This window comes from Opisthocomus hoazin, chromosome 15 (genome assembly GCF_030867145.1).
Source record: "Opisthocomus hoazin isolate bOpiHoa1 chromosome 15, bOpiHoa1.hap1, whole genome shotgun sequence".
Lineage (NCBI taxonomy): Eukaryota > Metazoa > Chordata > Aves > Opisthocomiformes > Opisthocomidae > Opisthocomus > Opisthocomus hoazin.
In genome coordinates this window covers 7,253,109-7,274,524 of record NC_134428.1, presented here as the reverse complement: position 1 = coordinate 7,274,524, position 21,416 = coordinate 7,253,109, and the positions used below count along the sequence as shown (strand labels likewise).

Here is a 21,416-nt window from a genome sequence, read left to right as displayed (position 1 = left end):
GGTTATCGCATAAAGCCTTTTCTTTCCAGCCTTCTCTGGCCCAGGTTTTTGAATCTACTTGTCTTTCCCCAGTGAGAGATTTTACTCTTCCCACAGCAGTTCAAAGGCTCAGCCATGCTGGGAGACCAGGAAATAAAGCCCAGGTGGCCAAGAAACACCTTTCCAGAATAGATACTTGTTCCGCAGGGTTGAAACTCTGTACATCTGGTACAGTGAGATCTTTGACTTCACACAGTCTGAAGACAAGCCCCCAGCAATAACCAGCGGCTACTTGTGGTCCAGTACCTCAAGCAGACAGAAATGGAAAAAAACTATGGCTTGAAACTATTAATTAGATTTAAATAACTGAGATATGAAACAGCGTATACTCTGTAACTAATAGTAGCTAGCATCAGTATTGGAATTGTTTGAAAAGTCTCATCCACATTTGCTTAGAAACAACAAAATCCTATGGATTGCCAAGACAAATCAAAAGAAAAGTTCTGTCATCTAACTCCTCTAAAGATATCTAACCTACCTGTGGTTTTACAAGATGTGGATACCGAAACATCACTATGGATTGTACAGTGTCTTTCTGTACAAACCTTTTTTTTTTTTTAAATACGAGCAGTGCGACTAATTAGGTCTCTCCGTATAATGGTAGTGACTTGAAAAATTTTAATTTAATTCATCAGCAGACTATTCTGTGAGTACAAGGAATCCACTAACTATATTTTTCAATTACAGCTTTGTCTGTTTGGTGGAACTGATTAAATGTATACCACGCTTCCAATTTAAAACTTTCCTTGTCAATGAAGCATCCAAATCCAGCAGCTTGTTTTCCCATGACACAGAAACATCCAGTTATGAACTGGATATGAAAGTGTCAGTCTGAATATCCAAATGTGTCGTATCTCAATAAAAGCAAATCAAACATATGTATGTGGACTCTGAATGCAAAAAGGCCAAACACCACAAATAATATAAAGATGTTAAATCAACGCCTGTAAAAACCTCACTTACCATTCAAGGGATTTTTTTTTTTAGTGTCTTTTCCTACAAGATTCTGGCTTGCAGCATGGTGTGTGGCTCACTGTACATGGGCAGAAACAACAGTGAAGAGGCACCCCCGATCTGCTCCAGCAATGAACAGAAAGTAAGGGAAAAGTTATCCTCGTAACTTTTTCCCAGTGAACACAGTGGTCATAAAAGCCACCCGTCTTCAAGGGGTTATCAGCTTGTACGCATATCATAGCCCTTCAGACAGACTTTAAAGTCTTTAAAGTTCCAGCTTTGGAATTCTTGCTTCCTACAAATACGCAACAAAATCAGAGGGAAAGTGAAATTTCCAGAGCAAATCAGCATCACAGACATGAAACCAGTACAGATCTCAGTCTCCTGATCTGTATTGAAACACCAGTTACTCTGAAGTTACACGTATGTATGCCATGTAATTCCCAGTAGATCCCATGTAACTTCAGTACAGATTTTTTGTAATAGCAACATGCAAGACGAAAACTTGCATGGCACTGTTCTCCTTCTTGTGTGATTCCTCTTATATGTCATTATAAACTGAAATGTTCAAGACTTCTTTCAATGAATACTACTTCTCGTATAATGAAATAATAAGACTTTAACAAATTGAAGTTTGACACCTACATACATCATTTAGAAAAACACTGAAAAAAATGAACATAAATCACAGAAGTAATTACAAAACAGCTGAAGAGAACAAATAAGGTGTAAACATGCTCTATTTCAAAGAAGAAAAGATGTTATTTTTTATTTTCTTCTTGGTAAAGTAGCATTTTTCAAACAGATTACAACAAAATTACCACAGGATATTAAAAAAAAATACAAGAAAGTATTTAGAAAATTATATATATATACACATTTGCTTAAAAAGTCTATAATGTAAACATTAGCATAACAAGTTAAAATAATGTTACAAGCAGTTTATTAATACTTGTGTGAATACTGTACATATATAGGCTTCAGAATTAATACTCTTTCCTACCGTTTATCAGGAACAACAACAAAATTCCGCCCCCCCCAATCAAAAAGGAAATCCAGCTTCTTCAGTTGTCAACAGGTTTGGTCCCACATACACAATACTTCGTTATTTATCTCAGTGTTATGTAAGGAGGAAATTGCAGCCTTTCAGAATTTGATTTTCAACTACATTTACTTTTCTATAATTTTTAGTGTCTTGAATGATTAATACTTCACTCTACCACAGTTTAACTACTGTCATGGCATGGACATTTGCTTCGATGGAACACAAAAATTTTTTTTAAGTCCAAATATTTGCAGCACTTTGTAAATCTGGAAAATACATTCCTCTCTAAACAGTGCTGTTTTCTAGTATAAATTCACACCATTATTAACCAAAAACTAAGCCATTATTTTTAATCAGAAGTATGCTTTGATTATTTTTTTTAAATAAATTTTATAAAGTTATCTATAACTGGACCATAAAAGCACAGTTAGTGCAGAAAGAAATGAAACATACAGTGTCAGACCACTGTGTAGAACAAGTGCTTTATCTTCCATTCAACACGTGAAATACGAAGCAGGTTAACTGATATTTTAAAACATATTCTATATTTCATATCTATAATTTCATATGTTAAAGTGATTCTTTCAATATATAATACTAAGAAACTACTGAAATGGCTACATAATCACCAAATTAATATTCCATGTGATGCAGGGTGCTGACTGAAATATCCTAACCTATAGAAATTGAAGGAGAGAAATTCTTTACTTCGTTGAGTCGTTTAACTGCTTTTCCAGAAGTGACTCCAGCTCCAGTACAGTAGTATTATTATTGTTTCCAAGAAAATTGCGTTCTCATGTTAAACACATTTATTTTCATATATATTGGAGTTTAGCTGGAAGAGCACAATGCTGTTATCAAGATTTGCAAAGGCATATAGGAGTAGAATTTGGTGAAACAGTCTTTTTCTTTCTTTTAGACAGCTATTCCACAGGTTTATTGTAGTAATTTCATGCACGTAGCTGTTTCTATCCACAGGTATATGTTATCTGTCCTCAGAATTACAAGATACTAGATGAAAAATGTTTTGGGGTGGGTGAGCTTGAACCTTTGAAATGGCATGAAACTTACAGCAGAACTGAGATCTCTGTGTGCTTTGAAGCAAAAAGAATGACATCCATATCTGAAAGTACTAATAACTGGTTCTGTTAAGAAAGTATCATATTCTTAAATAACTAACATGTCCTGACAGACAGCATCATTAGTTCACTTGGGGCTCTCCGAGTCTCATTTATTATTAGCTTGCTGCTCTGAGTCAGTCAGCCCCATTTGTTAGTAGGTTCTTATTAATTAATTTGACAGCGACCATGCAGATATTGTTCTATAAAACATTATTTTGTAACAAAAAAACCCCCTTAGCAATAGGTCACACGTTTGAGCCAGTGATCTTTAATATCATTATGCCCTTTCTCTAAATACTTGTATTAATCCAATCACGATGGTTTACGACTTGCAGTAGATTCTGTAAGATAGTATAATTTGATTACAACTATCACATCAACAATATATTCCATAAGAAAGACTGGCTTTGAAATTAATAATCTTCCTAAGAGTATGTGACTTAATGGACATATCAATTTAAGCCTTTATGTCAATATCCTGCCTCATACAAACCTTGGAAATTTATTGTTATTATGGAGAAGCTTGATTTAATGCAAAAGCCAAGTCGATACAATGCATTCTCTATAATGAATGACAGAATCGCTAAATAAATGAGATTCTGAAAAACCATAGTCAATATGTAATGAATACTGATAGACAATCATATCTGCAAAAGATGGGAAAGCCTTAACTGCCCTGTGCGTCTTAGGAAATTGTTCATTTTGCATGTCATCAGAGAACAGCATCAGAACAAAAGTAATGCCACGTATTTTTACAATTTATTTTGAATAGTCACTAAAGGTTCCAGATGAGCAGCCCTAAAGACCTAATACGTCTAAAGGTAAAACAGGAATGAAATGGAAACGATATTACAAGTTCCTCTGTACTGCCTGGTAGCAGGCCGTAGCGAGATGCTCGCAGGCCAGCTGCAGGGAGCAGCCTGTCCCGAGCCCTCTGTTCTGCGATAACAGCGCTCCCCGAAGGAGCAGTGAGAACTGGCTGAATCCACCAACTCGTTGTGCACTGGCCACTGACCACATCCAAGAGATTAAGGGCTACCAGTCAGTACCAAAGGAACTTGGATTTGTACAAAAATTGTAACTACAGGCATGGAATTAAGTGACAGAGGATGATCTGACAAAATAATTCAATTGATAGAACCATTGTTACACCTACAGGTATTTTACAGGAATAATACAACTATCTGGGATTCTTAGTACCAGCTGGTCAACTTCTTCAGCAGTCTTTGCTGATTCTGGTAAATAAGCAAAAGCAGTAGGACCTGTGACAGACGCATACAATTCTCTCAAAGACAGGGCATTTTTGAATGTCTTGAGGTGCTAAAAATTTGGGCATTCATGTCACTAGGTGTCTCCTGGCAGTCACGCAAATACCTCACCGACTCTCACAATACACAGGTGTGTAAAGTGGGAAAGTGATCTTGTGAAGCAAGACTTTCATTAATTATTTTTTGAGATTTTAGAGAAACCACAGATGAGCTTTCAAATGGATTTGCAATGCACTCATTATGGTATCTTGTGTCACAAAGTGAACGTTGTTTGCGGACTGTAATCTTAGGAGCTGATAGACATCTCAGCTAAAGTTAATAAAGAACAATTTGTACACAGTAAACAAGTTTAGTATTTTTAGGGGATCTACAAACATACATTAAAAATTACAAGAGGCAAGATAATCATGAATGAAATAATTTTGAGCCAAATGTAGATACCAAAAAATTCCTTCTAAACAACTAAAAAACAAAAATTTAGTCTGCGCTAAATGAGATTTCTTAACATTCGCAACTTTCTAAATGAGTAATTTATGAATTATTTCCTGAAAACGAATACAGCTTCATATGGCGCATACATCACAAGGGTTTTCCTTCAGATTTACTTGCAATTCAGTGTTAATAGATGTGTGTCATATTTCTACTAACCAAGTCTCCAGTTTCTGAAAAATGAATTGAGAATTATTTCAAAGTGAGACCATCATTACAGCTACTTTTCTTTCCAACAAAGACTAAATTATCAGTAGTGTATCAGATTGAAGAGTTTGGAGAAGTGCTAACTGACAAGGTACTCACTTTCCTTTCTCCTTAAATAAATGTTCTGTTGTATTTTACACAAAACTCCAACAGTAATTAATCTTTTAATAAAAACAAATCAGCTAGCTCCCAGGCTGGTCTTTTGGGTTTTTCTATTTATCTATTTATTTTGTAAATGAGATCTCTCACTGACTGAAAAATATTGGTTCATTTCTGTGACGTGGTTTTACTTTGTGGTGTTCCACCTACTGAAATTTCTGATCTGAAGAGTGAATTCCGCTTGTCTTTGCCACGTTTTGCTATTCGGTGCAATCCATAAGCTACATACTGCAGCGGCAGGAATCCCGCACTTGGGGCTCACACCCGGGCCTGCTGGTGCTGCTCACTGTGTGGGGTGAAGCCCGGCTCACACCAGGAGAGCCACTGAAAGTGACGGGACCACTGACCTGACTGGACATTACACCGTGGTCACAGGTTTGCAGCACAGAAGTTCCAGTTTGGTAGAACTTTAGTAAACCACTGAGGTAAAAAATCTGTTATTAATCATCAGCTTGGTTTTTCTGCAGGGTATCAGTAACTACTGACATGAGATTTTAGTATAATGAATGGATAATAAAGTGACAAGATAAATCAATTTAAGTAACATTATCCAAAAAAACTTCTGAGAAGAAAGACATTCTTACACAAATGAAAACCAGAATACAATTGATAGAAAATGTGAATGTGCACTGCTTAAACTTAATGAAGAGAAGAAGATAGCTAACATATAATTAACTGCCTACGGCAGTGCAGCTAACAGACACTGAACTGGATTCCAGTTAAGCCACGTCAGGGCTTCCATCACTTGTAATAATTCTTGTCACTTTTTTTGCAGTTATTCTTACAGTAGTACCATTACAAATTACTTTTCAATAAGAGGTGATGGGTAACAGGCACTTTCATTACAGGCAACTTTTAAGTATCACTATGTGAAGGGTTTTACAAAATCAGAGTAAGAATTCCACACCGTCCTGGTAACAATGTAACATCATCAACAAAATAATAACAAAATACAACCCATAACTTGAAAACGCTACTTTGTAACATGCTAATTTTGTGTATCCTTGTGGTGGTTTATAGAAATCAATAATATTGCACCCAGCCTTACAGTAAGACTGAAATTTCGCTAAAAAATTGTTACATTCTCTGATTTGAAAGAATCACTTCCCACAAATGAAAGCTATTGAGAATGTCTATCTAGAAATGCACAAAAGCTATTTTTCCACCTGTCATGTTTTTTCCTTATCTACTTTGTCAAGTTTTTTTAAAAACCTTTGTCTATGTCAGAGGTTTACAATAAAAAAAACCACAGTCTTTCTATTTACAAAAGGTAATAAATTAGTGAGGTTCCTTTAAGCATATTCTTCTGACATATTAAGTAATGATAATCATAACTGTTCTTCTAAGGGAAAAAAAAATTGTCTTGACATAATACCCATGTCCTTCCAGAACAGAAAAATGTACATGTAGAAAGGGAGACAACACAATACAAACAAGGAATTCATCGTAACAGAAGAACTCCAGAACAACAAAGGAGAATATGTGCAATGCAGCTTTACAAAACAAAGAAAATGCCTATCAGTTGGCAGAGCCCTGGTGAAGAGCCCTCGCATTCTTTTGAGAAAGTGATTACCACCTTCCAAAGTAGTTAATCAGGATATGACCCTTAATAATGAATGTCTCTTTTCAGGATTTAAGTTGATGCAGCTGTAGTCTCTTCAGGAGCTGAAATTAGAAATACAGGCTAGGAAGGAATCACAGAAGAACTTAAAGTGTGTGGTGCCAGTGTTCACAATCATGAAAAAGGGTCAGAGATCACCACTCTGAGGTTCCAGGCTTCGTGGCTCTCTTTGATGGCTGCGAGATAGTTTGGGGAAGCGTGTAGCCACTCTCGAGCAATTGCTTTTGCTTAATGGTTCTCCAGAAGGTGGAATATCACTAGGAAGACAAGAAATCAAGACAGAATTAGCTAGTTTATGCTATATGTAAATTATTCTGTAGTTACTCCAAACATGAAAAAAGCAGATGTTATGAGAGCCTGGCACATGACTGCAAAGTACAGCACACATCTTCAACTACACAGAACTGCATTCTTTCTACTGGTATCTCAAGGCTGAGTTATAAAATGGGCTCTGTCAAACATGAGAACTAGTAGAACTTTCAGTACTTTTTATGGAAGATTGCAAATTACAGGATAAAAGCATATCTCTATGAGTTGCAGTTCAGAAATGGTGGGAAAAGCATTTTGAAGTGATAAAAGTACAAGCAAAAGAGACAAGAGCTTGGATGATGCTCTACTTAACAGTCCTCTAATTATGGATGGATGTATCGTTGCATGATGAAGTACATTAGTAATACATCCCTGTTGGGAATTCTTCAGTCTCTTCTGACCCACAACAGACTACAGTCTTACATGAACGAGCCTTTTGGGAAAGACTCCGAGAAGAAGTACATTAAGTTCAACAACAAGCAGTAACAGAAAATTCCAGCTTACCTAGGTGATATTCAGAGGCTATAGACTCCTCGGAAAACTACAGTATAAAGGGATAGCGTTGTACTTTTGCCATTCTTTTAGCAGACTCCACATGGTTCTTAATTATACTGCTTACATACAGATTAATAAATAAAATAAATTTTGCAGCTCAGCTAGGCAATAAAATTACACAGCATACAAAGCTAAGCTTATTTTTGTAAGTTTAAAACAACCTTTTAATTCTTATCTTCAGAGTGAGTTGACAAGTCCATAAGGGAGGAACCGCTCATCTGCAGTTCTTGCCAGATTAAATACAGATATTATTTTAAGACAATAGCACTGAATTTACTCTGTGTAGTTCCCTTTTTCCTGCAGTGACCCTCCTCACAGGTCAGACAGCCCTGCAAAAGCCATAGGCTCCACTCGTGCATTCTGAGCACCCACGCAGGAGAGATCTTAGCAAAGCAAAAGCCTTTAACAAGTCCTGGGACTGAGTCGAAAATTCACCTGCAGGAAGCAGAGCACTTCTGCAAGACAAGGCAGTGGCATTGCTGGTAGCCGTTACCTTTGTAACTACAATGCACACATTGGCTGTTAGGCACTAAAATAATACTAAAAAAAGAAGGTATAGAAAAAACATGTTCAATTCAGATGCTAAACATGAACAGAAAATAAAATGATGGTTTTTAATGGCAATGTATTTTGTTTAACTTTCCAAGCAGAACAGTCTAAAATAACCTTAGTTAAAACAAGAAAGGTTTTTTCTAAACTAAGATTCACCACACTCCTATTACAATATCTAGTCTTCCTAGGAAGATAAATTACAATATTTAGTCTTACTAGGAAGTCCTTCACGTGAAAAAAAAATTGCATAAAATACCTGTGGTATACATCCTTCTCTTCTTTAATAACAAGATTAATTCAGTTAGATCCTTCTTTATTTTTCTTGTCACTAAAATAAAAACTCTAAATAGCATATGTTATTAATTCTTGGTAACCAAGGATAACTGGACTTCCAAACCTGGTCCCATGATTTCTTATTTTGAAATTCAGTAATGTTATCTAAGTTGCTGTAAAGAATTCTGATCATGTGAACTCAATTTCAGCTGTGCTCATTATCATGGATTTCTTTTAGTAACATGAATATTATTACTCATTTTATTTTTATTTATTATTACTCATCATTTTTATACTATTTATAAAATTGCAGCAATGCAGTGTTGATACTCTAAGGCATGTAAAATAGACCCTGGGATACTGGCTTCAGAGAGTTGTGATTCTGTGTTAAATATGAATTTTTCAAAACATAAAACACAAAAGCATCTAAATATAAACACACAATGGAATAAAATTAAATTTTCAACTCATTAGTCTTTTCTCAATCTAAAATAGGTTGATTTCCCAGCATGATGGCCACTGCTGATAGTACTTTAGCTTTACCAGGCAGACAGACAGCTACTTTGCGGATACACAGTAGTTTACATTGCAGAAATAAGCATGGTGTTATGTGCGATTACCATAATGTGGTGATTGTTTAATTGCAAGCACATTTTAATACACAAGCTCCTCCTGCTGGCCTGTCCACAAAATGACAATTGTGTCAGCCCAAGTGGGAAGTCACTTTTCCCTTCTGGAGGAAAAACACCATTCCAAGAAAAAAAGTGCAAAAGGTGCAAAATGAATTCCCCTAAAATGAAGAGATATGAATTAATATCAGCCTGTCCATGGTAGGCATGGCTGAGGTACTAAGATCATCTTAGGATGATTACATGAACACCTATGCCTGTGAATCAAGGACAAAAATTGCAAGTAATTCTGCTAATTTAAATGAAGCTACTCCAGAACGAGATATATCTAATAACCAAATTAGAGATAATTTGTCTTAAATGTCTTAGCTAATTTTTATAATGACAATCCGAATTCTAAGACAAATCATTATGTTATGCAGGTTTACAGAAACCAATTTGTATCTGAGGAATTAAATCCTCATGCCTCCGGGATGAAAAAGGTAACTGGAGCTGAAATTGAATTGATCAACTTCCATAGAAACAGATGTTGTATGGGGAAAAAAGTTCCGAGTATTAAAAAAAAGTCACACATTTAAAAGTGTATGTCTTAAGCCCCTTTCCATTCTCTCTCCTCCAAAACCTGGTAACTTGCTGTCTCACTTACCTGTTCCAGCTCTAGCTTTTTACTCCACAGTTAAAATGCTGAGTTTCAAGTAACACCCACAAAGTTTAACTAGAAATTTGGGAAATGCATGGTAGTCAAGTAGGAGGAAAAGATTAATCTCCCACCTCTTCTGTCTCCTGTTACTAGATTTAATAATTTAGTTCTGGCCTTGAGGTCAAATGATACTTACAGAGTTTCTGGCACTAAACAAGGCACCTTTTTAAATCTATTAACAGTTCGACAGGGCAGATATGCCATGAACTCTTGGGCAGAGGTATGCAGACCTTAAAATGATCCTGCCAGTATTTCTGGCAAACACACATGAAGACGAAATTGAGACTTCTTCTGAACCTGGTTTTGCCAATCTGTGTTTGGGATTGAGGAGGAAGGAATAAACATACCTAGCTGTAATGTTTGGAAACCCTCTCGTTTGTCTCATTCAGCAAAAACAGTCTCTAGGCTATTTTTGGGGGGCTGAGTTAGGGTTCACCTACAGTTGATAGTTTTACTCAGATAAAAATACACGTTTAAAAAATGCAAATTTAAACCAGGGAGTAGCTATTCTAGAATCTCTTCCAGAACAGCTACCTCAAGTCCCTGTGGTAAGCACTTGCTCTTTGAGCCTACATCTAGTCGAGTTACATCCGTTCAGTTTTAACATTCTTCTTTTCACTTCATTACCTTCTTAGCCACTGAAGTCTTAGCAGGGTTTAATTTTCCAGGCTGAGTATGGCAGGCAGCCGGATGCCTGCCAGGCACTACCCTGTTCAGCAGTGGAATGTCCAGGTATTAAAGGCTCAAGTTCTTGTCCACATTCTCACCTTGTCCCATTCGGACAAAAAAAGCAAACTGCTTAGGCAATCGATTCCTCCTTCCCGCCAGGTCGCTGTTTAGCTTTTAAGCATTCCCGATTGATCTGCCCGGCGTTTGTTTGAATACCAGTTCAGTTTCATTGATTTTGTCTTGGTGTCAAGTTCTGCCTAAGGTGCATCTATAGAAAACAGCTTAAAATAGCTGGTCTTTTTAATCAGCTTCTAGTTTATTCATACCTTTCATTTATTGCTTTCTGTGTATCAAAATGTAAACTGCATTTTGTGTGGTTTTCTTTACATACTTAGCATATGGAACCGTAGCATTCTCTTAGCTGATGTTGTGAACGTGTACAGGAAGAAATCTATTCCCCATCTCATTGTCTACTCTTCAGCATAAAATTAGAGGGAGAAGTTTCTTACAAAAATAGTATAACATGTCTGCAATTGGAAATACTTTTGTACCAGCCAGAGATCAGAGAACAGAAGTAATAAGCACATCTTGGGAGTGCAGCAAAGCTCAGGAGCGGGTATTTCATCTCTCTCTCACATGTAAATGCATTTCTCGAGATATTAATGATTCTAGTTTTGCTTGAGTTGTACTAAACAGACCTCATGAAGAAAGGCATTAGCCGGCACAGTAATTTGGTGACTCTTTTTTGCCAGATTCTTGTGTTGTTAATATTTCTGTCATTATAATATCTAATTTCTGGCATAACCCCAATATTTAATGTGACAAACTGGATTCAGGCAGGCAGCCTCCTCAGAAAGGTAGTATTAAACAATGCCTGTACTATATTAAGAGATCCTTATTAGACAAATGAGAACTAATTCTGACTTGCCAATACAACATGTCTCAGCACCTTCTGCCAATTAAAATCAGCTAAAACACCTGTTTAGTGGCATTACTAACTGAGACTCTGACTTCATCAAATCACTTTACGTACCCTAGTAACTCCTGCTATGCAGTCATCTGGGTAAAATCCTTGTTTCCAGTTGCTGAAATGTAAAAATAATTGGAGCCACATTTCTGCCATCGCTCCCAATTTTGCAGAAATGAAATATAATTATTAATGAGAAACAGTGGTCTCCATCTATTAATACAGATGACTGAGTTTAAATAGGCAGCTATTAACAGAAGAGACAGAAAGATTTGGGTAAGATAATCCCTCTATAGTACACTTCGACATTGAAAATCCTGAAGACACTATTAGAGCAAAGTTAGTTGTCAGGTTAAAAACTGAACAATCATTTCCTATAAAGATTAGATCTGGATTATCAAGGAATGAAAAGCACTAATCCTAATATTCCATCCAACTGATTAATATACAGCTCTTTTAACTTCCACATGCATACTTCTACAGCAGAACACAGTATTCATAATGACATATTCAATCTCTTCTTGCTGTGAAATAATTACAAACACATAATCATGCTTCCATTTGCTATAATTTGAATGATCCCAACTTGAACGTTCTCATGCAACAAATCAGTTTCCATACCAGCATGAAGATTTTCTTCATAAACATGATCTGCATTCATATTTGAATTTTTCTGTAAAACTGTACGTAATTCTGATGATCAGATTTTTTTGTCTTCCACTAAATTTACTTTGAAGTTGGCATAAGAAGGTGGTTACTGTACAGTAAATGTTTAGTATCCACTAGTTATATCCTATAAAATGAATAATACCTATGATTAATTTTGGATTAAATACACTCTCTCTCATTCAGGAAATGCTCAGACCCCTGTAACAATGACCTTTCATTAGTTTCCATCCAAGCAGTACTCATACCCAGAGTCTCGTTCCTTGGCTTTCTAATGCATGATGACATCTGCATTTGGGAATGGTTACTTCCCATTTTTTTGCAGTGCCCCAGCTAGAACAACATAAAGCATAAATATGGTACTCACGCTAACGATCCCTTCACAACTAACTAGAAAGCCTGAAACCACTGAACAGACATCTCACACAAAGTTCACCATAATGCACTATTTATTTATAATTGATGTAATTGTTTTGTGTATTTCAATGATTAGTTGAAAGGCAGCAAATTTAGCTAGTCCACCCATTTCCATCTGGAAATCCCCAACACTGTACTCTGTCGGGGGTTAGCTGAATTTGTGGAAGCAGTATAATCTACCACTTCTCAGTGACAGGTAATTTAATGAACAAATGGTTCAGAAGCGGAACATGTCCCAAGGTTGTTTATATAATCACAAAATGTACCATTTGCTTTCAGAAGAACAGTGTTCAGTGAATACTTGGATTTATTTTTTCCTGCTAGTACTGTAATTATCATCTTTAAGGAAAGCAGAGACAGATCTAGGATAAATTTTTATTGAAAATATCGAGGTAACTGAAAACAGAAGACGTGGATCAGGATTCACAATGCATCGTATATGTGAAAATAAAAGCAGTAAAACTCTTGTTTGACAAGTAGCAATTTCAGTGTGCTGAGACAGCAGTGCATTACAGTGACTAGCCAGGCACTTCCTCCTCCATATTCAGAAGTTGTTTGCACACAAAAATGACATGGAACAGAGACAACTTTCATTACCAAATTAACTTTTAAACAGCCCATAATCAATACAGTTGGCATTGGAAGTAACAACAACAAGCGGTCACAGAAAGCGTGTTCTCAGACACGGGCGTATGAGAAGACAGTAAAAGGAGTTCTATAGTAACGCTTGTGAGCTACCCACCTCTAGTTTGCACAGTACAAAAAATGCAAAAAGTCAACCACCTTTGCTGCCAAGCAGTGGAAAAGAAGAGAAAGGTTTACCTCTAAACATTTTCGGTTTACCTCTCCTCTAATTTTTCCAATATCACAAAGAAAATCTGAAAGTTTAAAACATTTCTTCCTACCTGCTCTTCCCTATCATTTACCTGATACTGAGCTCACTAATGTGCTTAGTCAGACTAATTTCAGTTCAAAACTTGGTGCATGTTCCTGCCTTACTTTACCATGCCTGGCTTCTAACCTTTGACACCACGTAACTCAGCTTCATGGGTGACGCAGCACAGCTACCAGTCTCTCATTCTGCAAACCTGCCGCCCGTGCTTCCACTTGCCCTGGGAGCAAACTGCAGCCACGCTCTGCTCCCAAGCTGGGCAACAGCCCTGGTGCCACAGGCCGGTGGCCAGCGCCCTGTCAAGAGGCTGTGGCCCCGCCACACGCCTCGACTCTGCTTTGCTCCAGGTTCAGCCAAAGAACATCGGCCCACAAGCACTACCACTTACACTTTTCAGCATAGTTTAAATAGTCTCCATGGGAAAAATGCAACTCAGTGGTCTGTGCTTTGAGTTTTGCAAGTAAACTGCCCGTCATAAAAAAACCTGCACAAACAATTACATTATTTTATTTTTAAGAACAAAACCCTTTTTTTAAAGTTACCATAAAAGCAAATGGAATGATAAAGAAAAGTTGTGATCAAAACATGTTGTTTTGATCTTCCAAGCAAGTGCCTGAGTTTTAATTGCTCCATCAAGTTAAGAGGCATCAGCTGCCTCTCTGAAGTATCTTCATTTCTCATGAAGATTGCAGCATGATACTAACGTCTGCGACAAGGCAGAAGAGAGCGGACATGACCGTTCTCAGGGACGGATCCAGATTTGAATGGACGTCATGTTAACAATAACAGCTATGAATGTGAAAAAGGAACAAACTTTAAAACTGCTCCTAGAATCCTACAGAATCATAACTTTTCTGGAAAATATGTTAGCAATAATAAAAGTGAGGAACAGTGCTTTATAGCAATCATTCTTTATGGGTTTTGTTTTTTATTTTTTAAATACTAAGTGCACCTTACTGCACTCCAAGCATAAGCTTGATACTAACAGTGATCCATGACCTAAAAACTCAAAAATAGAGGTCTTAATCTCAACCTGTGGGAGCTTTTAGATTGTTCTTAATTTTAGCCTATTATTTTTAGTTTCCCTAAGCTAAAAAAAAAAAAAAAAGTCACGTTGAGTTGGATAGCACATGGAAAATAGTGCACCTGCACCTGGAAACATAATCACAGAGCGAGATGAGACTTGGCACGGTGGAATTAAACCTGTACTCTCTAGATAAACAAAAGTAATCAAGATGGGAAAATATGTAAATAAAGTGCAGAATTGAGTACTGTCAACAGAATAACAAGGGAAATGCTGACTTTGTTCTTGGTAATGAAGACAAGGACTACTGTTTACATTTAATCCAACACAGAAAGGGAAGCTAATCAAAGAAGGTACGACATTGCCCAGTAAATGACGAAGGGAGCCAGCCTGGGATGCAACATTCTTGATGGATTAGACAGAAATAAATAAGCATCAGAAATAAATAAGACAGAAAGACAAATAAGCATCAGGCTGACCAGCAAAAAGACGACCACAGTCATCGGCAGCCAAAAGTCACATTTTCTGTTTAGTCAGATTTCGGTTATCTTCTCTGTAGGAAAGAAAATGGCAATGATAAATCTAGGCTCATCTTTTTTTAATTACAACTCCAAATTAGGGTAACATGAAGCAAAATTCGCTGCCAAGTCCAGTGGGAGTTAAATGCACAGTACATTGCTCGCCATGAGCTCCTGAAATCTGGGGCCAGTTCTCCAGTATGATCAGATTCAGAATCTTTAAGAAGTGTATCATCTTGGTCCCTCTCTAATGCAGATGCAACTTTGCCAATGAGTTTAAAATAAAAAGAAATAAAATGTGCAATATGCTTGCTCCTTGCCAGAATACTACAGGAACATCAGTTTAGGGCAACAATGATCAGCTGTGAGTCTCCTGCTGCTGGCAGCCATTAAGTGCAACGCCCACACTGGAGCTGCAGGCCTGGCAACGGGGCAGCGGCAGCAGCTTGAGAGCTGCTCAGCGTTCTCAGTCTCAGCCACACAGAGAAGCCTGTGAATGGCTGGTGCTGCCCGAAGGATCTGCTGCTGTATCCCAGCTGAGCTTCATCCCATCAGGAAGTTACAGGACCGCAAGAAAGGCACTGTCATCTCCTACCTATGAACTCCCCAGGAAGTTTCTCCTCTGCCTGTCTCTTTGAGTTTTGTGGCATTCAGCCACATGAAGATTCTGGTGTTAGGAAGACTAGCCAACCTTGGTACAGGATATTTTATGGCTCTGAATAAATTTTTAACTAAACAGTAACTGAGAAAGCTGCTGAGGTATCACTTTCCCTGGTTTAGAGATAGACCAATGAAGCATCTGTATGTAGGGGTCAATATTACATGTCAATGTACACAGTACCAGAAGGCAGTAAGATGATGCAGAATTTTGTCTCTTGTTAGGGTAGTTCTGCTTTGCAAGCAGCAGAAGAAAAGTCTTAGAAGACACCATGTACACCATGTGCCTACTGTTCTTCCTTGCAATATTACCGTACAGGCCTTTAAAGCAAAGGACTACACTGATGCACTGTGATGTGAAGACTATCTATGCCTCACCTAGGCACACAGGTGATACACATCAACTTGACTGCAGTAACAACAGCTCTACAGCCAGACATAAAGCATTTTTCATCTTACACGTAAGCTGTACTGTGCTTAGAAAAAGCTGGGCCCTGGATTTTGTTGGAGTCTTCAGAATTTAGATGCATTTGACTCAGCCGTAGCACAGACAGTAAGAATATGATAAAATATCCAGCCTGCCTGAGAAGGCAAACCAGCCCCATTTTATTTCCCTTTGGCCATACCTAGCTATTCTCAACAGCTAGTGCTTTGGGATTTATCTCTCTTAATATGTAGCAGTCTTCTACTGAAAGATTTTTAAAGGAGCCAGACATTCAGAGCTGCTCAGTATATTTATGATTTACCCAGAAACGGTATTGAGACTAGTAAATTAAATCTCCTACAAAGAATTAATTTCTGAGTTCTTAAAGGTTAGAATAAAACCTCAGAAACAAGACTGCAGAGTTGAAATAGACATGGCATAGTAAGAAACACTCTTTGGCTCATTTTGCAGTTGCAAAATTAAGCAACTTTATGCAAGCTGTTTACAAGTCACAGTGCCAACACTTTCTACAGCAATCCCTGCAGACCTGCATGTCACCGGTTCTCCTTCTTACGACATACCGTGCGTTTTACTAAACCCTTACATGTAATTGTCTCACACTTTCAAAATCTTAATCTAAAAATAAACCTTCACACTGCTGTTGGTATAATCAAACTCTGGGGGACTCTGTCATTAATATGTGAAGATCTGAAGAAAAGTTGCTCTGGTCTGCTCTTGGAGATGGTGACATCAGCCATCCCAGTACAAATCCCCCCTGTAATTTCTGTCTAAAATTGGGTTATTTTAGCAAGAATAAACCGAAGAAGCCTGTTTCACTACAAAGGAGATCTGCATTAGGAAATCCGCAGCTATTGTGATGACATCATCATAGACAAGAACAGCCTGATTCTGTGCTTAGACTGATGTTCTAAGTATGCAAGGTACTCCAGTCATGTTGTCCCTGGGCTAGGGCCATACTGAAACAGTACGGGGAACACGCGTGGAGAGGACACCTGCGCAACCTCTGCAGGCTGCAGACGAACCAGAACTCTGTGATGAAGCCACCCCTATTACTGCTGCATAGACCTCAACAGCTCAGGTCGTTCTGCATTTCTGAACTGACATTTGGTCTAATTTGTACCTACAGACAATGTATTTGGAGACCTCTGAAGCAGTCTAAAGAACATTCCTAAAAAACTAGCAACAACCACTTTCTTTAATCATTTGTTAATGACGTGAAGTGATATGGCAGGGAAGTATGCATGTCTACCATTCATTTTTGTTATTAATAGATGAGTGCCTATAAGGGCAGGAGGGTTGGACTAGATGACCCACAGAGGTTCCTTCCAACCCCTACCATTCTGTGATTCTGTAATTACACTAAGTTATTCTAGAATCCTTCAGCTAACTGTTCATGGATTCTGCTATCACCACAGAATTGCCAAACTTATTAAAAATACACCACAAAAATAGCATCTGAAATACAACAGAATTGAATGGACCATGTTTATAGCTGGCAGATTAACAAAACCGAGGAACAAAGCTTCTGTAGGGTGTTTTGAATTTCAGTGATGGCCTGTAGTTAATTCATGCTGTTTTCACATGACAAACTGATGGCTGCTGAAGCATTTTTCAATACAAGTTGAAATGAGGAAAAGAAATAACCCACCTCCTTTTGAAAAACTGTGCAGTTAGGCATAAACAAACTTGTTATGCTCTGGATTAAAGCCAAGTACATGCACAACTACAAAGATACCTCGCTTATGAAGATTTTTTGCGTCATATGTTTGAATGGATGCATCCATTTATCCATTACTGTCAGTGCCGCACAGAGGAGTATAAATAGGCACTGGAAGACTGCAATATAAGATATATAAACAGATTTTTCTAAACCACAATTTCATGACTATTCCTTACTGTTTCATATGCTACAAGAAAGCAGTAAAGCTTATATATCCACGTTCTCAGCAAAGCCTCTTTAGATCCTCAAAATCTTTTCCAATATGGAAAAGTAATTAAACTTAATCTTTGGTTTTATTCCCAGTGAAATAAGCATTACAAAATAATTTTTCTTGCAATACTCCAAATCTAGCAATTACATGAAAAGTTTTAGTCATGTTGTTTCATTAGCAAAATTAATTTTTTAAGAAACCCTGCCATTCTAGTAATTACGTAAAATTTACATATGAGAGTATATCTACACACACACATTCTGATTCAAAGAACAGTGTATTTTCAAAACTTATTCCCTCATTTTCTTTCTTCCCCCTCCCTAACAGATTCCTCAAGGGCAACTGAACTGAGACACTGACATTTCAGATCTGTAGCAAACATCATACACCCATGTTTGAGAGCTTAGCTTGCGATATTTCTGACAATGGATTACATAAATACATGATGCCAAAACTGTTTGCAAATGTCACAGAGAAACACCTGATATGAAAAGGGCCCTTCCCTTAATCTGCAGTGATTACTTCTGCACAAAGACCTGATCTACGGCCTACACAACACAAACAGCGCTTGACCAACGCGTGTGGTGCCCCACTGTGACTCTCACCAGTCAGAAATGAAAGCATGGCGTGACTTATAGGAATCGTTTGCTGTTTTTCTGCATCAGGTATCTTGAAAAAATATCTTTTTCAATTTCACAGAGTATCAGAAAGATGATTTGGTGATAAGACAGTGGGTGTTTGGGACCTGAAGAGAAAACACAGGTCTGTCGCTCTGAGGAAAAGGAGATACAGCTAACCTGTTAGGTCATCTTACTCCCACCCTGGTTCCTAACCAATAAATCCACTAAATCATGGTCTCACTGGAGAGTGCTGCCTTTGTATATCAAATACACATTTATTGGTTTGTGATTTCTTCCATTCTTCCACATTTTAGAAAGTCTTGGAATAAAAGTGATTTCTCAGATGGTCTGCATTGTTGGCAAATATCTTAATCAAGCTTCCCTTTTAATAGAATTCAAGCTGAAAACGGCAAGCCAAAGACTTTCCCTTGAACACATGCTCTGAATTTAAGACACTGTTGTTTGTACCTGGAGTTATCTGTTATAAACTGTGTCTATCAGTTTCATGACTCTATGTAATATCTTTCCAAGTAGAGATTTGAACTTCTCATGGATCTCCAGACTCAGCTTTGTCCACGTCATGTCACCCAGGCCAGGGTAGTTTAGTTTTAATTGGTATATTTTGCCTTGCAGACTGGTTGAAGTCAGTCAGAAGCCCTTAAGTTCCTTTCAACACACCAAAGAAAGTCAGGAGTAGAAATAACCTCACCCTTTGTTAGAATAGCATGGTTTCAAAAACCTCTGAAAGTGCCACAGTTGCATGGTATGCAACTTCCAAATATATTATAAATACAATATAAATACATTATAAATAAGAGATTGATTGGCTTGGTTTTTTCAGTTCCATTAATCAGTTTCTATTCATTCTGTGAACATATATTTAAATAAATACTTCCCTCTTCAGTTGTACATTTCAAATTCTAATTAAAAACAAAAAAAACAAACTAAGAGTGATTTGGGCTAAGAGAACTTGTCAATACAGTAAGTACACAATCCCATCTACTCAAAGCCCTCATGCTACACTAGCCACCTGAAACCTGCTTTCAGCTGTACAGGGAATGTAACTTTGAAAATTTCTCTTCCTGGAAATGTCATGGGCTTTTCCAGTGCTCTGCCATTCCAAAGAAAGAGATCAGGTTTTGGAGCAGTCGAGCTATCGCTGTACACAGTGGAGTATCACACATCATCACAAGGGGCCTCCTCAAAGGAGATCACGAATGGTAGCTAAGGGTTATGGATCCCAGAGCTCCCATACCCCTCTGCACTTCCACACAGATTGCTCTGACCGACCAGATGGCTTCTTACAAAACAACATGTTGTATGAATAGTTTCCAAAACACTTTCTGGTGGTACACTTACTTTCTGTCAGAGACCTGCAGATGGTTCCCTTCCCCTACCTGTAAACTCTCCAGAATATATCTCCTGAACTAGCTGTTATGCAATCTTCAGCTACATATGCTGATATTTGACTGTGAATATCTAAAGCTGGCAATTTTCTTAAAATAATCTCCATAGAGAAAAACTTAACAAGCAATTATAGATCAGCTAGTTTAAGTGCAGCTGTAGAATAAATATTATAAACTGTTTTGCACGATTTAGTAGGCCAAAAAATAAGCCTTGAAAGCCACAATTTCATTACAGGGAATTCATGTAGATTTGGGCAAGGGTGGTGGTCTTTAACTTGTATTCTTTGACAATATTACTGCCATGGCAAACAGAGGTGATAAGTGCATGGCAATGCTTTAGGTTTATTATTGTTATGAAGTCTGATACCAGATTCTACTAACCAGGAGGTAATGTAACTTAGTGGGCAGGCAACTGGCTCCAGGAGGGCAAATTCTGTGAAAATAACATTATTCAGATATACCAGAGATATCTGTGGGGTGTGCACATGACATGTGAAGCGGTGAGGTACCTGAAACAGTCCTGCACAGCCATGCAATAAATTGCTCTTATCATCCACATTTACCATTATTTACTCATGCTAGTAACTGTCACTACAGGGGCAATTTAGTGTATTCTCATCTGCTGAATAGTTAAAAAAATTATACCGAGAAAAAAATTATCTTCACATCAAGTAAAAATACTCACTTTGACTTTTTTGGCCAGTCTGGTGCTCTTTGATGACTCGGACGCTACATAAAAATATGTATTAGGATGTAACATAATGTTCTATACCTTTGTGACCTTTTACATTGAAAACTCTGTGCCCACTTGAAAACGCTGTATTAAAGTTTAGGACTTCGAATGAAAACGGACAGAAAGCTACAGCTTTGGTAGTTTAAAGAGTGAGAGCTCCCGCATGTTGAAAGGTAGACACCATCATACTGCAGGGACAGCAAAAACCTTCTGGCATCTGCACCTGCTTGCAGCCCCGACCTTTTAGCACATCCTCAACTATTGACTGATTGAGTTGCAAATTCCTCTGTGCTCTCCTCTTCTGGAAAAGCCAGCTCCAGCAAAACAGTGCAGCAAATTGTGATGGACAGAGAGGATAATTAGGAAATAAAGTGTCCAAAGATGTCTAGTCTCATTTACTAAAGAATTTAGGAAAATACATAGCAAATAAATCCTTTTTTCATTAAATTAGGTATATTACTGGACTAATTTTTTTAGAAGAATCTTATTCAAGTAATCATGCCGGAAACCGGTTTACACTGTAAAAAGAAATAACTAGACAATTGCAAAC

General features: G+C 37.6%; 1 protein-coding gene across 3 annotated transcripts in view; it reads right to left on the bottom strand.

Annotated features, from left to right (window-relative positions):
- Nucleotides 1-1,819: 1,819 nt before the first annotated feature.
- The window catches only part of SNX29 (sorting nexin 29), a 140,738-nt gene continuing 121,141 nt past the window's right edge, over nt 1,820-21,416 (bottom strand). For all 3 annotated transcript variants that reach the window (XM_075436086.1, XM_075436089.1, XM_075436087.1), the window contains one exon: nt 1,820-7,160. In XM_075436086.1, coding sequence (XP_075292201.1) covers nt 7,031-7,160 — 130 coding nt within the window. In that variant the 3' untranslated portion in view covers nt 1,820-7,030. The remainder of the gene's footprint in view (nt 7,161-21,416) is intronic.